General features: G+C 43.5%; 1 protein-coding gene across 6 annotated transcripts in view; it reads right to left on the minus strand.

Annotated features, from left to right (window-relative positions):
- WWOX (WW domain containing oxidoreductase) overlaps positions 1-23,018 on the minus strand; it is an 811,261-nt gene that overhangs the window by 428,446 nt on the left and 359,797 nt on the right. Inside the window, exon 9 of one of the 6 annotated variants that reach the window (XM_053270444.1) lies at positions 17,171-17,194. The exons of the other annotated variants lie outside the window; for them this stretch is intronic. Coding sequence (XP_053126419.1) covers positions 17,186-17,194 — 9 coding nt within the window. The 3' untranslated portion in view covers positions 17,171-17,185. Of the gene's footprint in view, positions 1-17,170; positions 17,195-23,018 lie in introns of those variants that run through there. 6 annotated transcript variants of the gene reach the window in all.

Genomic DNA, 23,018 nt, shown 5'->3' on the forward strand with positions numbered 1-23,018 from the left:
TTTCCCACTCCCCTGAAGCCCTTTTTAGATACTTAGAGAGTGAATCTCCCACCCCTTGTTTGTAAAGGGGAATCCTTACAAGCAGAGGACTCGAACCAGGAATCCCCTTTACAAGCAGAGGATTTGAATCGGGTTGAACAGGTCTGGTTCAACCTGGTTCAACAGCACAAACTGAACTGGTTTGTTGACCGGGCGGTTCAGTTCAAATTGGGTTCAAATTCAAACCAAAACCACAGAATTCCACTATTTTCCAGCTATATAATTATGATCGAAATTGTCCCAGACCACAGGAGGATGAAACTCAAATGTTTATGGCTACCGTGGTCAACAGGGAGTGTTTTCTTCCTTATGTCTAGGAGTCCTAATTATCATCGGATATAGACTTCCATTTAATATCAGTTATGACTGACACAAAATTGATTAATTCTTGTTCAAGCATATGCAGGTGAAGAAGAACACGTTTCTCAAATTGTACCCGCCTCTGATGGTTAGGAATGCAAACTCATCTAGTGAAAATAACCCACCCGCCCCGCAAGCAAACAGCAGTAACAACATACCAATCATCTGCACAAGAATCAACAACTCATCTCAGTGGTCACACCAGCCCATTGCAGCCTAATCACTACACTGTCGGGGTTGCCTCTCAAGTTGTGAAGCGGTTCTGGTATTTCACAGACAAAAACAGTCAGGGCCAACCTTGGGTTGTGTCCACAGCTGCGGCAGCAGCGGCACCCATGACCCAAGTCCTACTTTTAGGCTGGAACCTGAGCCTGACACCTGGAAGACCCTAGAACTGAAGACCTTGGAAGCTGAAACCACTGAAGTGAGCTATAGGGATGTGCATAAAACCAGTCCTTCACTCCTTTTCTGGAGCGCCAAACTGGTCTGAGCCGGTTCGAACACAGAGGAGGTCCTCCTTAAGAGGCAGGGAAGATGCTGCCTACCTGCCAGCCCCAGCCCCACCACTCTCCCCCCACCAGCACTCTCTCCAAAAGTGGTTGCGCAGGACAACAGCATCCCTCTCTGAGCCCTATTCTGTGTTGCCATGAAAATGGCCGATGCACGTGAGTGCCATGCGCTCACACGGCAGAGGAGAGGAAAGCTAGTCTTGTGGTAGCAATCATGCCTTGTCCCCTTAGCTACGCAGGGCCTGCCCTGGTTGCATCTGATTGGGAGACTTGATGTGTGAGCACTGTAAGATCTTCCCCTCAGTGTGGAGCCACTCTGGGAAGAGCAGAAGGTTTCATGTTCCCTCCCTGGCAGCACCTCCAAGATAGGGCTGAGAGAGACTCCTGCCTGCATTGCAACCTTGGAGAAGCCGCTGCCAGTCTGTGGACAATACTGAGCGAGATGGACCAATGGTCTGACTCAGTATAAGGCAAATTCTTATGCTCCTGAGTACAAGAAAGAGAGGAGAGCTGGTCTTGTGGTTGCAAGCATGACTTGTCCCCTTAGCTAAGTAGGGTCCACCCTGGTTGCATATGAAAGGGAGACTTGATGTGTGAGCACTGGAAGATATTCCCCTCAGGGGATGGAGCAGCTCTGGGAAGGGCATCTAGGTTCCAAGTTCCCTCCCTGGCAGCATCTCCAAGATAGGGCTGAGAGAGATTCCTGCCTGCAACCTTGGGGAAGCCGCTGCCAGTCAGTATAGACAATACTGAGCTAGATGGACCAATGGTCTGACTCAGTAGATGGCAGCTTCCTATGTTCCTAATGGGGTAAAGAGAGGGGTGCTGCTGGCCGGTGTTCCCACTTTTGGAGAAAGTGCCAGTGCAGAAAGAGTGGTGGGGCGGGGTCTGGCAGGTAGGCAGCGCCTTCCCTGCCTCTTAAGGGATCCCTCTACCCCCTGCCATCCCTGCTGAGCTAGAGTCTGAGCCCACAAGGAAGTGTTCTCTTTCACACCAAGTGCCTCACACTTCCCCAAGCCTGCTCATCAGCACCAACAGTGGGCCAGGAGAGACTGGATGTGTCAGGCTCCAGGGTCAGAGGCTGCCCTATTCTCTGGGGAGGAAGATGGAGCGCGATGAGTGGAGTGTGAATTTGGTGATGGAGCATGAGAGTGATGGAAGATCGAGCGTGAGAGTGATGATCTGAGCCTGAAGATATTAAGACCTGCTTCCTGCACCCATCCTTGTTGGAGCAAGTTGTTCCCAGGGAGCTATCAAGAGCATTGCAACCCCAACTGCCTTATCTTGTGGGTTCCTGATTTGAGGACAAGCAAATATATTTGATTGAGAGTTAAGGATAGTAATTTATTCCTCTGTGCGGTCCTGAACACGGACATGGAATTGCACTTGAATTTGAAAGGTTACGTGCTCATGTTGTCACAACTCCAATGCTAGCAGGAATTGTCATGAAGCAAACATGTGAACCACTGACACACCACTTCTGCATTTGACCGTGTGAAGCAGCCATTAGTGCTGGATGGCAATTTTCAAAAAATTGGAGGGACGGACCATACTTCTCAAGATGATTCCTATCTGAAGCGAAGCTCTTCCTTATTACTCTTTCAAAGTATTATGCGTCATATGGATTAGCCTGCAGCCATTCTTAATAAGGATTGTTATCTTATTTCAGAATTATTCCCGTTCCATTGTTCATTCATTTCAGCTCTATTAATGTTTCAGAGAAGCGTCATTGTTCACTTATTTAAGTATCTGGCCTGCTTCATCTATCCAGTTTAACAGAATATGGATGTGGGGGATAGCCACCTAATGGCACAGTGGGGAAATGACTTGACTAGCAAGCCAGAGGTTGCCGGTTTGAATCCCTGGGGCCAACAAGGTGAAGTAGATTGCCAGCCTGGCATGCGCCATTGGTGTGGAAGGCCTGGAAGATAAAAAGCCAAAGGAGGTGGAGGAGCTCCTCTAATCCCATCAGGAGTTGCTCACAGAGGGAGAACTGGAGGAGACGATCCAGGCAGCACCCGAGAGAGAGGGAGAGGAGCAGCAAGAGGAAGAGACGCTCCTCAAACCACGAATGAATTCCATTGAAAATACTAATTTATTTAGGTTCCGTTATTTACACAAATGCACACATTTCTAGTAACACGTGCCAATTATCATTTTAAAAACTGGTGCCACTCCCAATGTTGTTGTTTAAGACATTTAGAAATTATTTTCACCAAGATCTTGCAGCTGGGAACTGCCTTGGTGGACAAAGTGTTTGAACTTGATCCCCTGGTGGAATGCAGCATCAAGTTCAAGAGGTAGCTGGAGGCTGCTTTGCAACCCTGCAAGGACACATAAGGCAAAGCAAGACAAATCAAAATCAGGGATCCCTTCCGGTGGCCAGGGGGTCATTTCTGGGGGTCAGGGGATTATTCTTTCTGGTTTTTTACCTTGTTTTTTGGCCCTTCTGCAACCACAATTTTCCTAACCCCCTATTTCCAATGCTTTCCTATTGCTCGCCTACTGCAAATTCGCCAACTTCGAGGTTATCCAGGAATGGAACCCTTGCTGTATTCCATTCGACTGTATTCGTACTTTGCAAAGGTAAAGTATGTATGCTGATTATTTGACTATTTGTTGTCAAAACAATTGTTTGTTCTGTCATTCAATTTGTAAAGCATTTGAACGAAGAAATACAAGCAAACCAACTTGGCAACATTTCCTATTATCTTGGAATACAAATAGAGAGAGAGCAAGATGGAGGTTATCTTCTTAATCAGAAACAAAAAGATAAAATACCTTTTTGAATGTCTGGGTCTTACAGATGTCAAGGAAGTCAGGGTTCCAATAGAAGCCAACTTTTTCAAGAAAGGTGCAAACAGTGAGCTTCTTCCAGACAATGAGCAATATAGAAAAGCAAATGGAAAACATCTATATATTGCCACAGTAACAAGACCAGACATTGTTGAAGCTGTGGGGATTTTAAACAGGAAAGTGAGTAGACCCACTAGAAATGATTGGATTGTAGTTTAAAGACTGGGTAGGCACCTTAAAGGTACAGCTCATCTAAAACTTAAATTGCCAGCAAATAGTTATCCTAGACTAGTGGGTTATGTGGATGCAGACTGGGTAGAAGACAGAACAGATCACAAATCCACAGTTGTGTACCTGTTCTTTTGTGGAGGTGGAGCGATTAATTGGTTCATTCGAAAACAAAGCACTGTTGCTCTTTCTTCTATGGAACTGGAATATGTATCAGCCACTTAGTCTTGGCAGGAGGTGGGATGGATTGCTGCAAGACTGATGAACCAAAATCAACTGAATTGAGGCGGAGAAAGTTGTATTTCGCTTTCACAAATGGATAAGACAAAATCCAGCAAGAAATGATGGGAGTTGTAACCTCTTGTGGCCACTAGAGGCATGATGAGATGTTGATAGGTCTGCTGTGGTCAGTTAGAGCCAGTTAGAACTGTCCAGTTGTGGAAGGCTAGCGCCTGTATGAGTATGTTGTTCAATCTCTCTCAGTATATGATGTTTTAGTTGCTTAATACATTTTTATTTGTTTTTTGAACTCAACCAAATGTCTCCAGTCCAGATACTCTCTTGGGCTAAATGTCTTTACCACCAGAGCATATTCTGCTGTGTGAGGATTAAATGTTTCTCCTCACACCCCTTAACACCGTCCCTCCATCTTTACCATGTAAATCTCTCTTCATTGGACCTCCCTAGGAAATAATTGTAACAATGCTTTTATTAGGTAAGCCAGGGACAAAGTGGATACAAATCTCCACTGAATTAATGTGCCTGCTCCTTACTCAGCATTGGGCCTTCAAATTTTGACCTTGCCAATCAGGTTGATTTCCCATTTCCCCATGGCCCAGGGCTCATCTACTCTCTGAAGAAATCAACCCTCCGTATGTGGCCCCTTTCCAAATTAGCACCACAAAACAGGGCAGTTTTAACAGCCTAATTAGCCCTAATTGAAAGGTAGAGAGTGCTTCTTTCTGATATCGTCCACAGTTATTTAAACAAAACCAAATTAAATATCATGGCCTCATCTAATGCACTTTTATTGTGTAGTCTCATGTAGGCAAGAGATTATTAATTTCTAGTAAATGTAATGCAGGACTCAAGTCCTACAGCCCAATTACTGTGCAGAGCTTAGATCCTAATGCATTGGTGAAAGGTCATCAAAGCAACATACCTTTTGGATATGCTTATTAAGAAGCCAAAGCTGCTCATTCCTTCACTTATCTCCTGTCCCTATCAGACTCACCTAACAGATGATCCTAACAATCTACACTGGCAGTCCTTTGTAGTGTAATGAACACAGTGCAATCTGATGAATGCAGCTACTGCACAGAAAACGTCAGTTCTTTCATTAAGAAAACCTTCCCAAGTTCATTGTATTGAACCAGGGCTCCAGCTATTAGGCTGATACATGACACAGTCAATTCCAGTTACACTTTAAGTGACTATTCATGTTCAGTGAATTCCATTTTAAAAACTAATTTATTTAGGTTCCGTTATTTACACAGATGCAAACATTTCTGGTAACCTGTGCCAATTATCATTTTAAAAAATTGGTGTTACTCCCAACTTTATTGTTTATGAAATTTGGAAATTATTTTTGCCAGATGAACAAGTAGTGTATATTGCACAAATGACGTAAGTATATATATGCCTATTACTGAAATAATCTCTGTCTAGCAATGCAATTTATTGAGCAAGAGGAGAAGAGCTGGTCTTGTGATAAAGAGCATGAATTGTCCCCTTTGTTAAGCAGGGTCCACCTTGGTTTGCATTTGGATGAGTGACTCCATATGTGAGCAGTGTAAGATATTTGCTTTAGGAGATAGGGCCATAGTGCAATGGAGGAACATCTAGCTCCCAGATTTATTCTCTGGCATCTCCAGGGAGGGCTGAAAGAGACTCTTGCCTGAAATCTTGGAGAAAAACTGCGAGTCAGTGTAGATAATGAGGTCATTCACACAATCAAAAATGGTGTTATACCTAGGTTTGGGAACTGTCTGCACCCCCAATTCTTTGTTGTGTGGAAGTGAGGTAAGAGGGAAACTGGGTAGAAGTGATTGTGCGGAAGCAGAGGTCATTTTGGAGCCTGGACCTAAAGGCCTTTGGATGATGAATTAAGTATTATCTAAAGGCCTTCATGATGATGAATTAAGCATCATCATGCTCCACCAGGCAACCACACCACTACCACAAGACCAGAAGAGAACTGGTCTTGTGAGAATGGGATACTACATGTGAGCACTGTAAGATATTCCTCTTAGGGGATGGGGCCGCTCTGGGAAGAGTAGCCGCATACTTGCGTGCAGAAGTTTCCAAGTTCGCTCTCTGGCAGCATCTCCAAGATAGGACTAAGAGTTATTCCTGCCTGCAACCTTGGAGAAGCCGCTGCCATTCTGTGAAGACAATACTGAGCTAGATGGACCAATGGTCACTCTGACTCAGTATATGGCAGCTTCCTATGTTCCACCCAGGACAGACTAAAGGGGATATGGGGCTTCCAGGGGTTGCGGAAGCCCTCGACTTTGGCCCCGAAGTCCAGGGGTAAGAGCGCCTCTGCGTGGAAGCAAACCAGTAAGAAAAGCTCCGGAAAAGCTACAGCTAAAGGGACCGATAGTCTGAATTGGCAGAAGGCAGCTTCCTATGTTCCTATGTTTGGGGTGCACGGAAAGGATTTCCAACCAAGATGGAACAGATCAAGGATCTCCTTTGCAATTCTCCATACAAACCTTGGCTGGAAGTCAAAGAGTTACTCTAAGCAAGTCCCAGCTGCTCACATGACAGACATATTATATCACAAATTGCTTTTTAATCCCTTTGTTTTCAAAAGGATTAAATTGTAAATTGTTTTAATTGTAAACCGCCCTGAGCCATTTGGGAAGGGTGGTAAATCAATCAATCAATCAATCAATCAATCAATCAAATTAAAAGTAGTTTGCCAGCTCCATTACTGGTTCCAATTCCTGCATGCCAGAACTCCTAGCTATGGACCTTGGTTTGATCTCAGACAACCCCTGGCTTGCCCCTCTGAACAGCTGGCCCCGACTTCATCAACTGCAGCTGCTTCTCTCTGAGCGCCACCTGTGCTGAATCCTCACTGGGGCTTGAACCAGACGCTGCCTGTGGCACTCAGCACCAGCGCAGTTCCAGTCAGCTCCAACCAAGGTAAGTTCACTACAGTCTGTTCTCACTGAGGTGGCAAACCTGTGTCTGGGCAGCACCACTTCCAAATGTGAGTGGGGTTCCATAGGGTTGAATGTTCCATTTTAAAAAGAAAGACTACTCAGAAAACTGGCGTGAGACAGGGGTTCTAGCCTGGTTTTCTCAATGGAGGGAGATTTTTTAGGTATGATGGTGGGGCATTCAGTGAAGCAAGTCAAAATCTGCAGTCTGGAATGGTGTTGCCCTCTCACCGTTTGCTCCCCTGTCCTTTGTTCTCTTGCCATCAGAAAGCATGCTCTCATGGCCAAGCAAAATCCCTTTTGCTATCATTTAAAGCCTTCTTTAAATTGTCACATTCAAGGCAACCATCAACAGTAAAGGATCCAGCAGTCAAGAAATACGCCACAGACTAGCATTTGGTAGGGTTAAAATGAAGGCCTAGGAAAGGATATTTAGATGCTGTGACATGCCTACAAAGATTAGAATCATCCGGACAATAGGGGTGTGCACAGAACCGTCTGGCCTGGTTCACTCGCTTTTACGGAGGTCCGAAAGGGCCAAAAAGGCTATGCATACACAGCCGCGGCGGTGATGAGGAAGGCCAGCGGGGAAGAAGGAACCCGCGCGGACCACAACGCAGCTACAGCAAGCCCCCCAAAGGGGCTACAGGTACTTACATTTACATTTAAATTTTTTAAAAAAGTTCACAGACCTGCCAGACTGGACCCAGTGGTCTGGTTCCAGTCCGACGGAACCGTGTGTGTGTGTGTTCTATTTGATTACAAACCCACAAACCCCCGGACCAGACCGTTGGACTGCAGACCGGTTCCACACATCCCTACCGGACAATGGTTTTCCCTGTGACACGCTATGGATGCCAAAGCTGGACTTTGAAGAAGCAAGATAGAAAAAGCATTGACGCTTTTGAACTTTGGTGCTGGAGAAGACTTTTGAGGATACAATGGAGAGCCAGGAAAAGAAACAAATGGATCACAGAACAAATAAATCCAGAATTTTCACTCGAGGCACAAATGACCAGGTTCAAACTATCATACTTCGGACATATTATGTGAAGATCCAGTTCCCTTGAGAAGTCCATAATGCTGGGAAAAGTGGAAGGAAAGAGAAGAGGACAACCAGCAGCAAGGTGGATGGACTCAATTTTGACAGCAATTAATGCACCACTGAGAGACCTTAAAGGCCAAGTTGAAAACAGATCATCCTGGAGAGAATGTGGTTGCTAAGAGTCGACACCGACTTGACGGCACTTAATCAATCAAACAAAGCCCCTCTGTATGTCTTCACCCCCATGTGATCACTTAATGCTTCTGGGGGGAGGTTTGAGGGTGGGACCACACACCCACACAAAATGCCAATGCATGCAATAGCTACACCCCCAGCAGTCACACATCTGTACAGTTAGGGCAAAAGGGTGCCAACATGCATATAGTCCCTCCATGCAAGGAGGAATTATGCATGCACCCCCCCCTTCACCAAATGCATGATTATGGGGCAATGGGGCGTGACCAGTAGGCATGCTGGCTTCAAGGTGGCCATGTGGTCACCAGTGTTCCCTCTAACAGGGATTCCCAGATCTTGTTGACAACAAATCCCAGAATCTCCAGCTGCAATGGCTTTTACGTGGGAATTCTGGGAGTTGTAGTCAAGAACATCTGGGAATCTCTGTCTGTGGTTAATGCATGAAGAGGCCTAATCATTCACTGCTTCTTGTCAATGACCTTGGTATACCACAATCCTCTATACCACTCACACACCTTTTAAAGAGCTGGGAAACCTTGCTATTTATTTATTAAGGGGAACAGTTGACAGGTGAAATCCTCTGTTTGTCAACAGAAAGCATCTGGGAAGAGCTGAGATACAAGAGATTTCTATCCCCATTCCTCTTATTTTTCAAGGGGATTATAATGTGTTTTCCCCCTCTAAGGATAAAAGGTATCGTCACTCAGCCAGTTGCCCTAGGCTTCTTTTTAGCACAATCTGATGGATATTCTAAAATTATAAGTGAAGTTTTGCAATGTAGACTCCTAAAGGAGAGATCATTAAGGTTGGAATTAGTAGCCCCTTGCAGCAATCCAAATGTTAAAAACTTCTGACATTGTGCTTAATTGGACAACTTTACCTAGTAGGGATGATGTTACATTTCATCCTACCCATTCTAATCTCTGTTACTGTTTCTGGGCTCCAATTTAAGGAAATGAAAACTTGGGGGGGGGATCTTTTACTTACACAAAAGAAAACAAAAATCTGCTTATGCAGAAAGACATCAGAGCAGGCATATAAACTACATATAACAAGTAGTTTTCAGCATATTGTTTAAGGCTATATTTTTTCTTGCTGACAACTGTATTTAAAAATGCAATAAAAGCACCAAGGACTGGGAGAAAATAATAAACAGCAGCCCTGTCATTTATTAGTATTCATAATAAAGTTACCTGGTTCTAGATTTTTATGAATACCTATAGAAACACACGCAATGATGAACACACCTAAAACCAACAACGATGCCTATTTAGAAGTCATACAAATCAATGCTGCATTGAGCTCTCTTTCATCTTCCATGGTATGTTTCTTCATTTTTTAAACCAGAATGCCAACAATCCACCAATTTGATGAAAATTTACAAAGCAAGATTTCCATACATTCAAGACATAACAACAATATATATACTGCTTTTCAACAAAAGTTTCCAAAACAGTTTACAGAGAGAAATAATAAATAAATAAGATGGGTCCCTGTCCCTAAAGAGCTCACAACCTAAAAAGAAACATAAGCCAAACATCAGCAACAGCCATTGGAGGCATGCTGCGTTGGGGATGGATAGGGCCAGTTGCTCTCCCCCTGCTAAATAAAGATAATCACCATGTTAAAAAGGTGCCTCTTTGCCCACTTAGCAGGATTACATAAGTAATCTATGTTAAACAATCCAGAACATAAGCTTTTGCTGGATCAGGCCACGGCCAATTTAATCAAGCATTTATTTTTATTTTTTTGCAAGAATCCCAGCAACCAGCAGTGCATGCTAGAAGGGCCACTAGAAATCCTCTCTTCTGTCCACCCCTGCAAGTGCTTAAAATGTTCTACAAATAATGAGCACAACCAGGCTAGTTTATCAGGCCTAAGCACCACTGGCATCAATGAGACCAGTTAGTCACGATTAACTTAAGGCCCTTTAATGTCACTGAGACGCAGGCACAACTAACTTAGATTGGCTCCTGCCCTGTACTACTGCTGCTAGGAGCCAGTCTTAACTTTAAAAGTGGGGATCATTCCCCCATCACCACTTTTATTTCAATGCATTCCATCTCCCAAGTATTATTAGCTTTGACCTGTTCTTCAGCCAGGAACAGCAGGGGTCTAGCAAAGCCTGGTCATTCCAAACTCTAGGGATATAACGATACAGATAGAAAACATGATACCATTATATTGCTAAAGCGAAACAGGCTTTAGGCTGGTCAGTAACTGGATGGAATACTGCTGCCTAGAAGCCCTATTGGAACCACTTTGAGCTTTAAGAAGGACAAGTGGGATAGAAGGGGATTAGAAGATGAGTCTTGGCCTGGAACCAGGAAGACCCAAGTTTGAATCCCCATTCAACCATGAAACTCACTGAGTGACTCTGGGCCAGTCATGTATATCTCAGCCTAACATAGGAAGCTGCAATATACTGAGTTAGACCACTGGTCCATCTATCTCTGTATTGTCTACCCATAATGGCAGCAGCTTCCTTCTGCAGGCAAGCATGCAGATGCTCTTCCCAGAGTGGCTCCATCCCCTGAGGGGAATATCTTACAGTGCTCACACATCTAGTCTCCCATTCATATGCAATTAGAGCAGGCCCTGATAAGCAAAGGGGACAATTCATGCTTCCTACTACAAGACCAGCTGTCCTCCCTAGTGGCCAAGTCAATAACACCTTTGGCAAAGAAAAAACCAGCATTAACCCCCAAAAGAGTAGAGTAGTAAGAAACTACTGTGGCGTCTGCTGAGGACTGATGTTTTATTGATCGGTTTCCTTGGAGAATCAAAACTGTTGCATTACTGAAGTGTTCTTTAATATATGTGTGTGTATGTATTTAGAAGCGAAGAAAAGAGCAAAATAAAGTGTCATGTGGTTTAAAGTAGCACAAGCCCTTTCTGGCCATCCCATAAGCAGAGGAAACAGCTATCATGAGCAAACAACTAAAACCAGAGTCTCCATGGCAGTGGCAAAGTCTGCCTTTAAGATGCTTAGCTAAAGATAAAATGTTCAGCACTGCCCAACTGACCTTAGAGCCAGGGTATACATATGATAGTTTAATTACTGGAGCTAAGGGTAAAATGAAGCACCTATGTGCATTTTTATCATCAAAATTAGCTTCAGGATGGCCATATTGAGAGGAAAATGGATTGGGGGCTTAACCCTTTATATGCTAGCTATTACCCCTCTCTAAGAGTCCCAACCAGTGTTCCCTCTAACAGGGATTCCCAGATGTTGTTGACTACAACTCCCAGAATCCCCAGCTGCAATGGCTTTTGCTTGGGTGTTGTGGGAGTTGGAGTCAACAACATCTGGGAATCCCTGTTAGAGGGAACACTGGTCCCAATGATCCCTTTTCTCCTGCAAAGTTCCAGAGGTGTATTCAGTGATGTAGGATTTGGAGCACAAAAAAGGCTAAGGAAATAATTAAGCAGGTCCTCCCCACCCCACCACCCCAGTTAAGAGCACAGGAAAAGCCAAACTGGATCAAGCCCAAGACCCGTCTAGTCCACACAGTGGCCCACCAGAAGCATCTGAGAAACCCACAGGCAATAGGTGGACGAGGGCAAGCCCTTCTCTCCTACTGCTACTCCCCTGTAACTGGTATTTAGAGGCATCTTGCCTCTGAGGCTGGAGGTGGCCTCAGCCATTGATAAACCTGTCCTCCATGAATTTATCTAAACCCCTCTTAAGATCATCCAGGTTTTAAGATGGCTTAAAACCTGGATGCTACCTTACTTAAAAGAAAAGTAGCTACCTTTCTTTTCTGCTAAACTTTTCTTTACCATAGGTACCTTTCTGCTCAGGGCTTCATTATCCACATTCCTATGTACCATATACTTTGGTCCTTTGCCTCGGGATCACTGCAGCAAGAGGTGCTACCATGTGCTACCCTGGGACAAAGCTTGGAGAGGTGCCACTTCCTGTCTGTTGCTCTTTTCCTTTTAGCATGAATACTGCAGCAAATCAAGAGACGGGTTTTACTTTCGAAGCAGAAGATATGACCCTGCTGGACAATGGCTTCAGGTTCTGTTGACTTGGGAATTATGAAAGCAGAGTTTTGTTCAGAAGAATCTGAATGGAAAGGTCCAACCAGATCTGGAGCGGCTTCGTTGACCATCATCATCTGGAACAAGATGGATTTCATACTGCAAAGTATAAACTATTATCATGATGGTAGGAGAGTTAAGAGGGAAAAGTTTAGATTTGAGACTGATTATATGTCAACATTTTTGCCTCAGCAATGTCATACACAGTAATGGCTGTAAGGAGGTTTGCTGAATGAAATAAATATTTTTTAAAAGATAAACAGAAGCACGGAGCGAGCGGATGAAGAAGTTGAAAATAATCTGATTGCAACATAGCCTCATCAAGAAGCAAACATGTAAATGCAAATTGAGTCAACACTGTCTAAATAAAGTCCACATTTATAAATAAGCTGTCAGATCACCAATTTGTTTACTCTCATTTGGTGATAATTGTTTGCAACAGAACATATCAGTAAATTCTATAATGGGAACCACAGCCAGGAAATGTTAAATAATTAATGTCACCCTCCCAGCCTCTTGCATTTCGGTGGATATAAATGACCGTGTAATTCCAAACCCAATTATCACTACTTAGCCATTCCATTTTGTAGTTAAAATCCCACAAAATTAAAGGGCATCAATTGTTAATGGTAACAGACGAGACAAGGAATTAAAGATTATTTTTAATGTTTATTTCCTGCCAAGAGGGGGGAATTTTTTTTGGTGGGAGGAAATGTTTCAGACAAGAAGCTCACTCAGCTGAGATGCATCTAGTATGCTTAAATTTCAAAACATCATTACTTGTTTAATTTGCTTTTACCCTAAAGATACTAAGAGAGTGTTTTATAGCTGCTTCCCTCATAGACACAAAAGAAATCTTGTGTAGATTTAACTAAAGGCTTATTCAGAAACAACTCCTTTTTCTCCTTTCCCTTTCTTTTGCTCTCTGACTCTCACTACAGGACTTCCACTGGGACAAACCTCTCAACAACACAACACAAAAGATTAGTAGACAGAATACAACAGACGGGCTTATCGCACCAAATTTATTTTGTTAATAATTTACAGAAATCCAGACATGGCTCTGACATTGCAAACAATGATCCGGCTTCACACAGGAAGAAGACAAAAACAGATCTGATTTTATTAATGTGCTCCACTCTTAAGGGTGTCGCTAAACCATACATGCACAAACCATAACAAAAGTCCCAGGGCCAGGTGGCAAAGCAGCTGCTTCAAACAGCCAATTGGCAGAGGTGATGAGGGGTTGCCTGCGCCCACCATCTCCCACCTAACACGCTTCTCTAACTCAATGCTCAGCACTTTGCTCCAGATATCCTTCCTCTTCCCAGGCTCGGCCTTTTCCAAATCTAGGGAGCAGGTGGAGGAGGTGGTGGTGGCAGATCAATTAAGGAAATGGGGGAGGAGGAGAAGGAAGGAAGCTTCTCCTCCATTAGCATTGTGACAAGAGAGCTCCCCTTCTGTCAGTGTGTGTAGCGGGGAGAGCTTCCACAGTGCTGTCAGAGGGAGGATTGAGCTACATTCTAGGGATGTGCATGAATCGCGATTCGAAGCACGATTTGCAACACATCCCCTGCAGCTTTAACAAAGAGGAGAGCAGGTGCGCACTTGCTCTTCTGCTGCTCGCCACCACTTCCTGAATCAGCAGCACTCCTCCCAGCTATCCGCACATGCCGGCGGCATTCTTCCATAGCTGTCCCCGCGCAACACCGGCACGCACATGGCCTCCACACACGCGCCACAGCCATTTGCATGGTCAGCAAATGTCCATGCAATCTCCCTTCACTAGTGGCGGGGGTGGGGAGAGAAAAGAGTTTGCCCTTCAACGGAGGGAGAAATAACCACATGCAGTGCATTGGCAGAGATAAGATGGTGAGGGTGGCACCTTAATAAGCTGCCTCAGATGCAGTCTGGGCTTGAGGCCGGCTTGAAAAGTCCAGTAGATGCTCTTCCTAGAGGGAAAAAGTTTGGGGATGGAACAGATAAACTGTGGCAGTAAGGGGCTCTTAATATTTACCCATGCTACCCTTTCGCAGTCCAAAATTGCTAGAGGAATCACACATTCATTCATAATATAGATCTCCCACCAATTATGTTTTCACTCCTTGCCAAATATGATCCAGGCAAATCTCCATGGGGAGGGTATTCCAGAATTTAATACCCTATTTAAAATTATTTGCACTCCACACTGTCACACACACAAAAGCCCCAGTAAAAAGACCTTGTCTCACATGCTAATGCACTCACCCGCACTTATAAGAGATAGCCATGATGATGCAGCAGTCCTGGTACTCATGAGATTAAGTCCTTAAATGGGCAATGCAGGGCCTATTTTATGGTGGCACCACAATCGTGGAACACAGTCCCCCTCACCCATGAAGTGAGACAGGTAGCTTCATTAGATCATTTTAGCTGTCTAGCCTTATATGTACCTTTATGTAATTATAACAGCCCCCTTTTATCCCAAAGATTTATGTTTTAGTACCTTAAGTGGCGCAGCAGGGAAATGCTTGACTAACAAGCAGAAGGTTGCCGGTTCAAATCCCCACTGGTACTTTATTGGGCAGCAGCGATATAGGAAGATGCTGAAAGGCATCATCTCATACTGCGTGGAAGGAGGCAATGCTAAACCTCTTCTGTATTCTACCAAAGACAACCACAGGGCTCTGTGGGCGCCAGGAGTTGACACCGACTTGACGACACACTTTACCTTTACCCTCACACTACTTCTGTTTGCCAGCTCATTTAATTTGCAAGTCAATAACCCATCTTGTCCTACTTAGCCAGGCCTTTTGCTTCTGATCTCTGCTGACCCAGACCTCTAGCTCCTGTTTTTAATAATTACAGTAATTTCAAATTAATTAATTAAGTATATTATTTTAAATTACATTTATAAACTGCGTAATACCTAAATCTCAAGGTGGTGTACATAATTTGTATATGCTGTTTCTAACTGGTGTGAATGTTACTCTTTATACAGTTTTTATAATAGTGTCTTCTGTTTCCCTGCAATGTGTATTTACTCAGTTTTTTTACACCAACTTGGGTAGAAATTGTAGAAATTTGGTTAAACAAACAAATATGTTTCTTGCATGGAACATAATAGGAGGAAAAGACCAGATTCTGAAGACCTGATTTTAATCTAAAAACTGCTGCAAACCTACTTACAATTAATTACATGTGTTTTGTTCTCAAGGAAAATGTAAACAAATTAATCAAATGTTCCTAAGCAGCTTTTTCAAAGGACTAGAGCAGGGCTGTACAACTCAAATACCCTGATGGGTGGGAACCATCCACAACTTGGTGTGAAGGGGCCGAGGTAAATTTTTAGCACATTATTAAAATTAAAGATATAATTAGCTACTTGTGGATCTATCCCTCCTGTCAATGGACCCATAGTTTTAACCAAGGATAGTGGCCAGAGAAGAGGTCCTGTCACTGCTCAATGAGTGGGGCCCTTAGAGTGCATGCCAGCCCCAAACAAATGCCAAGTCCTATCTTCTCCCTAAATTATTGTTGCTTTCAGGCTGCAATGCTAGGCATGCTCTGATGGGAGTAAGCCTCACTGGGCACACCATGGAGCATATTTCTGAGAAAGCATGCACAGGATGGTGCTATGAGGCAGTTTTCAGCTCCTGTGTTATTGCAGGATACCTGGGGGCCAGAAAAATAGTCACTGCCGGCCGAATCTGGCTCCCGGACCTTATATGTTGTGCAGGCCTGGACTAGAGCATGATCAAGCCATTGTGCCTTCATTATGTATTTTGTATTTTTGATCCTTTTGAAACATAAAAAACCAAAAACATCATTTTAAACATGAAACACCTGCCCATTTCCAAGCATAATGAGAGCAAATCCCTGTATATGGTTTGATTTTTTGTACCGAGTTGGAATACCTCTGCAGTGCTCAGTATTTGGAGTTGTGTCCGCATAAGGAATTCATATAACTCTGGAACCATATTTCACTTCAGGTCCCATAGATCTATGTCGTTTATTCTTAAGCCTCATGGCAGTAATATACTTTTCAAGTCTGACCATTCTCCGAATTGTATGGCCTTATAGATTCCTGCTATAGCCATTCATTTGAAAAATACTAAGGTTCAGGCATGAGAATTCTTCAGCTTGGTTATCCGGCTTCAAGGCTGAGGCAGGTAAACAAGCAATAGAGTCTGATACTGAGAAGGGAAAACTGTTCACAAGCATAACCTTATCATGAGCTCTATCAAGAAGGCAGGATGGGCAGGGGGACAGCAGCGTTTTAATATTATTAGTCTAGTAAACACCACCACCCCTTCAAATCTCTGGAGAGCAAAGTCAAAATATTAGGAAAACAAACATTTTTAAAAGCATATACAGCAGTCTTAATAGTGTGGTTTATAGCTATTCTCAGGAACCCATAGATGTATTACTTATTAAATTAAATAAATTGTACTTATTAAATTAAGTAATTACTTATTAAATTAAGTACTGCCCCATGCCATTTTTTGAAGGGTGGTATATAAATCAAATAAGTAAATACATAAATAAATTTGTATACTGCTCAATTGACAATGCCCTCGAGGCAGTTTGCAGTTCAAAAAACTCAACAGTGAAACAGTATAACAACAACAACAGTGAAATCAAAATATAAAATAATACGAATTAAGAAATAAAAAGAAAAACCTAAAGCAATAAAACAACCAGTAAGGCTGATACATGTGACCACTGAGCAGGCGAGGACTTTGGCATATGAAACGAATATGAAGGAAAACTCATTCTCCGCATGCATCTAATATCACTCAGTGATGACAGCAGAGCTACGATTCCTGGAAAGATGATCAGAAAAACAGGGTAAAACTACTACCTTATAAGTTGTTCTAGATATATTAAAACATTGCCAATAAATACATGGGTGTTAGTGGAAATAAACACCGGTAAAGACTGCAAACAAGAACAGTCTTAGTACGTGTAAGACAGGGGTCCCAACCTGTGGTGCACCAGATGTCACTGAAACTCCATCACCCCTGGGAGTTGCACTTCAGCAACATCAGGAGTACCACAGGTTGGGAACAGTGTTCTCTCTCTAACAGGGATTCCCAGATGTTGTTGAGTACGACTCCCAGAATCCCCAGCTGCAATGGCTTTTGCTTGGGGATTCTGGGAGTTGTAGTCAACAACATCTGGGAACCCCTATTAGTGGGAACACTGATTGGGAACCCCTGACAAAAGGGGAAAATAAGAGAGCCAGTGTGATGTAGTGGGTAGAGTGCTGGACTAGGGAAGATGTGAGTTCAAATCCCTATTCAGCCATGAAACTCATTGGGTGACTCTGGGCCAGTCACGTTTCTCTCAGCCTCACCTACTTCACAGGGTTGTTGTCAGGATAAACATAACCATGTACAATGCTCTGCAATCCTTGAAGGAAGAGCGGGATAAAAATGCTTACAGAAAGAAGTAATTAAGACATGTTCTTAATATAAAATGTGGACTTTAATCTGCTTCTTTTCATTGCTTTTTGACATGTCAACGATCTTCAGAGGTTGCATCTGAACATATTTACTTGAGGTTTGCCAGAATGGTCTTTGTTCTCTGGTGTCTTTGTCTAGTATGTTGTTGCTCCTTTTTCACATTTGGAAAAGAACTGGGGAGAACTTCTCTAAACTTTTGTTAGTGTGGCACAGTGGGGAAATGCTTGACTAACAAGCAGAAGGTTGCTGGTTTGAATCCCCGCTGGTACTATTTTGGGCAGCAGTGATATAGGAAGATGCTGAAAGGCATCATCTCATACTGTATAGGAGGAGGAGGCAATGGTAGACCCTTCCTGTAGTCTACCAAAAGAAAACCTCAGGGCTCTGTGGGCGCCAGGAGTCGAAATCGACTTGACGGCACACTTTACCTTATATATGTTCCAGGTCTCTAGAAGTCAAAATTTGGGTAGAGCAAGATGCACATATATACAACTGCACGGGCATGACATGAATACTAAATATTAACAGAGCAGTTCTATACACCCCCTTTGCAGCCACCTAACCAAATAATATGAAAAATGTTGCTGAATTTGAGTTGCAGCTATTCTTCTACAACGTAAGTCCAGCCGGATCCTCTGTGCAAAATTAAACATTAAACAAGTTTTCTTTCCTTAAAAGAAAATGTCAGTTTACTAACATTCTCTGCTTCAGAAGCCAGTGCAGGACAGAGTGGATACAGGACACAGCAAATAAATGCAGCTGGCACAGATGAGACAGCACACACCTTTGGGTGTTATAAGTACATAAGAGTGTCCCTATTTTCATCCATAAAGTCTTGGAGGGTATGAGTTTTAACTTTAGAAACTTATATAAAGGAAAAGTGAAGTCTGGAAAAGTATTAAGCCACTCATCCCACAGGGCTGCTCAAATATTAAAAACATTATCCAGGAAATGAAAGAGTAGATAGTAAAAACAAACGTGGTCATAAAATCCCTCCATCCCAAGCTCTTTGGTCTGCAGGCACCTTTCCCTAACCTGCACCTGCTTTCATCAGTGCAGCAGATTTTGTAGGTATATGATGTTGCCTCTGGGGCAGGAAACTGGACTATGTAACACTTTTTGGTCTGTTCCAACGTGGTGGCTCTGTAATAACATGTGAATATCAATGTGGAGGGCTGAATGGAAATGTAAGTATTTTGCCATGTGTATGAAAATATTTATTTTAAAAAGGGGAAATACATATATTACAGGTCTAACGTGTTGCGCTTGTGGAAAGATATGCTGCCAAATGCAGAATTATTTGCGTGATTGGTGATATTTATTTCAAGGTAGGAAGTTATCATTGATAACCTGATGAGATATTTCTGAGGGAAAGACCTCTGAATTGCATTACTAGGATTCATAGAAAGGAAGACAGGTCCTTTCACAATGTATATGCTTGCTGTGGCCAAAGTCATAATGGTAAAAGATAGGAAATTCAACAGGGTATTAGTTTGTTTTTTAAGATGCATAACGTTAGACACTAAAATGAAGGGCAGCTGAGAATGCAGTTTTTCGCAGTCCATCGCTGACTGTCTTTGGGAGGAATTGCTCAAGTACAGGAAGCTGAATTGTACAGTGGTGTAGCAAGCCATGTGGTAGCCTGTGTTCTGCCCAAAACCACCACCCCACAAGTGAGAGAGGAAAGAAAGAGGAAACATCCCATCCCATACTTGCCACTACAAGAGCCAGTTGGGTAGTGGTGGCCAGGAAGGAAGAGGGGGTGGATGTAGGAGGCAGGAGTGGATGCTCTGAGGTAGCTAGTGCTGGCCTCAAACACAAGGTGGAGAGCAGCAGGGGGTGGGATTGACAGGATGGCGGGGGCGACAGGTGAGCAGCCCTCGGGGCTCCTCATGAGTAAGCTGCTCATGTTTTTCTAATGTATCAGCACAATTATACTTACACCCTTGCCGGATTTGTAACCCAAGTCCTAAATGCCACTGCTGAGGCTTCATAACTTCTCTTCAGTGCTGCTCCCTTGCCACATACATCTTTAAGGCCTCCTTCAGTTTCTGAAGGGATAATGGCTGTGGAAAAGAGTACTGCTACTGGTGCATCCATTGCTGGTATCTTAATTTTATCTATCACTTTGTCAGGCATCTTGTTTAACAGGCAATGAATGCACTTAGTCCACGTTGTTGTCATGAACTTGTCAAAAGAATCTGGAAGAGGACGGTCAAAGGTTTAGACAGCCCTTGGGGAATAACTTGGTCTCTTTGGGAAGAGTGGAAGAAGAACTAGATTCTTCTTCTAGGTTGGGGAGAGTGGCAGAGTACAGAAAGCTTTTGCAGTAGCTGCTTTTACTCCCCAGTTTCAAGGGACAAGAGTATGTGATGAAAGAGAGGGAATAAACCTGGCCTTCACTGTATAAAAATCAAGATCAATTTAGTAACCCGCTCCCTTTAATACTGTGTGTGCAAAGAAATAATTTAGACCCCCAGTTAATTTGAGTATTGAACTGAAATTCCGCAGCTGCTTTCTGCCAGTCCTGAAAACAGAAATTAATTTCAGTGACCAAGCTGAATGGAGTGCTACTCTGTCAGGCAATTAGTCATCGTCTTTTGCTACTCACGGCCTATCAATGTGCTAATCCATACATAAACCCCTGCATTCCCCTCGTCACTCACAATCTGACGGGTCATTTAACTACCCGATTTCTCCATATTCAATCCTACCCCAAATATCTGTGGCTAAAAAAGAACATTATTTCATGTTTAGCTTTCTCCTTCTTCCTGTTTATTGCTAGCAGAATTAATGAACCTGATTTACATTTTTTCCCCTGTTTGATCAAGACTGCTGTTGATTAAGTAGAGCTTAGGGTAAAAAAAAAAAAGGTACTCCTGCAGTTTGCCAGTTTATTAATGAAAGAAGCAAAGATATTGATGGCCCAGAAACTACAAGTGCAGCAGTTAAAGGGTATGTCCTTCCACACTATGAATGAAAAGAGAATTATTTTATATTTACAAATATACTTACTGCCATACATACACATGATTCTCATTTATTATTTTACTATTTTCCCATTATTTTTTTCACTATAGTTTAGCCTTGTTCATCCTTACCTGCAATTGTCAGGTGTGCATATACAATATTTTACGTGTATGCCACCCCACAGAATAATGGAATGCAGGTATACAGCAGACCTTGCAATAATTCAAGTTCCATTCACTCAGTATGGCTTACTTTCAAGAAAGAATTTTGCTTTCAAGAAAGAATTACTGTCTGTACTGTAAAAGAAGTGTGTGTGTATATTTATGTATGTGTGAAGGGTACTTTCAGTGTGTGTGTAGCAGTGGTCCCTCTAATTTTTCTTATCTCTGCGCAGAATCAGTTTTGTTCTGGGCAGCAGTATCAAGGTAGTGTGCGTGAACATGCATTCAGAATGGGGCCTTCCTGATACAACCTAAGTGGGATCTAAAACTAACTGAGCGGACATCAAAAAACTTGTGAGCACACACACATGCCTTAGGGGAGGGGTCAGTGGTGTGTAGGATACATTTTTTTTGTGTGGAAACATTTCTTTTTAAAAACAAGTAGTTCTGGTAAGAACTAATCTGCCTACCGTATTTTCTTGTAGAAAGGCTGCATCAGCGTAAAAGCTGTGCCACTGAAAAATGGCTGAACATTTTTGAAATCACATCAGAAACACTGCATTGTCATAAAGGCCACAGCTAAAGCACCAAGTACCCCCCCACCCTTTCCCATTCCCCATGGATAGCCGTTTGAACTCTGTGTGGGGGCATTTCGGTCCATTGCTCTCTCCCCCAAGAAAGTGTTTGCTTGGGCAGGGGTGACCAGGTTGGGTCTGCGGCAAGGCCATGGCCACATTTAGCAGCCAGTGTAAGTGCCGTGGGGGCAGAAGGAGACACCTTTAAGTGGAAATTAGAAGGTGCTTACCTCCCTGTATCACTGGGATCAACTCCGCCCCTCAGTTGGGGCGCACGCTACTTGGAAGAGTGGCTGCAGCTGCGTGGTGGAGCTAATCCCCTGCCGCGGCAGGGAAGAGTCGCTCTTCTAATCAGCGTGTGCCCCAGCTGAGTGGCAGAGATGATCCTCCACCGATGCTGGGAAGAGCTTTCAGGGTCAGTGATACAGGAAGGTAAGCACCTTCTAATTTCCACTTAAAGGTGCCTCCCGCTGCCCCTCATGGCACCTGCACTGGCCGATGAATATGCAAACACCTTCATGCAGGGGAGAGAACAAGGGGCCAAAACACCCCAAGCGGAGCAAAAATGGCGCTCCATGGGAAATGGAAAGGGGGGGGGGAGCATGCAAACTCAGGGCCAGGAAGGTCCAACTGTGCTGTTGCTGCTCCTCTTCCACTGCTTCCTTTCCTTCCAGGCCCTCTCAACCACGGGGAGCCTATTGTTGATTGGAAGGTCCTGCTGAGCTGCCACTGCACCTCCTTCCCTTACCCCTTAATTCTGGCATAAAGGCTGCATCAGCGTAAAGGCTGCACGCGCCTTAAAGTAAATTTTAAAAACATATGCTCCACGGCCTTTCTACCAGAAAATATGGTACTTTCATTTCACTATCCCTGCAACTTGACTAAATCTGGTCCAAAGTGGTTAAGCAGTTCACAAGTTAGCCCACTTGTGCTTCGAATGCTCACACGTCTGCCATCTTGAATTGGGGTGGATGACAACATCAAAAGCTATGCCACTGAGGTATCCCTATGTATCCCTACAACTGTACCCAATTTGGCTCTTATTGGTGCAGGCATTGCAAAGTTGATTGGGGATGTGGGGAGAGACACATGAACACACACAGAATGCCGGGTGTTCTCATAAGCTTACTTTCCTTAAGGAAATTAGGCTAAAACATCACTGTAAGCAGTTCTTTTTATTGGTGATGGATGCACTCTCCTTGGCTCGGTTTGGAATGGCCCCAATTAACATGGGGTGACGAGGGCCTGATTTCGATTGGGCCTAGGGTTGCCACATTTGTCTGAAAGAATTCCTGGACAAAACCATCAAAGGCAGGCGGGGGCAGAAATGTTAAAACCCTACTTCTTTTACCAGGATTGCAAAGAGTACTTGACAGTGGAACTTGGTGGCTGTCTTTGAATCAGCCAGGTGGTTCTATTGAACTGGTTCACGAACCAGAGGTCCAGTTTGAATTTGGTTCAAATTCAAACCCAACC

This window comes from Hemicordylus capensis, chromosome 9, assembly GCF_027244095.1.
Source record: "Hemicordylus capensis ecotype Gifberg chromosome 9, rHemCap1.1.pri, whole genome shotgun sequence".
NCBI lineage: Eukaryota > Metazoa > Chordata > Lepidosauria > Squamata > Cordylidae > Hemicordylus > Hemicordylus capensis.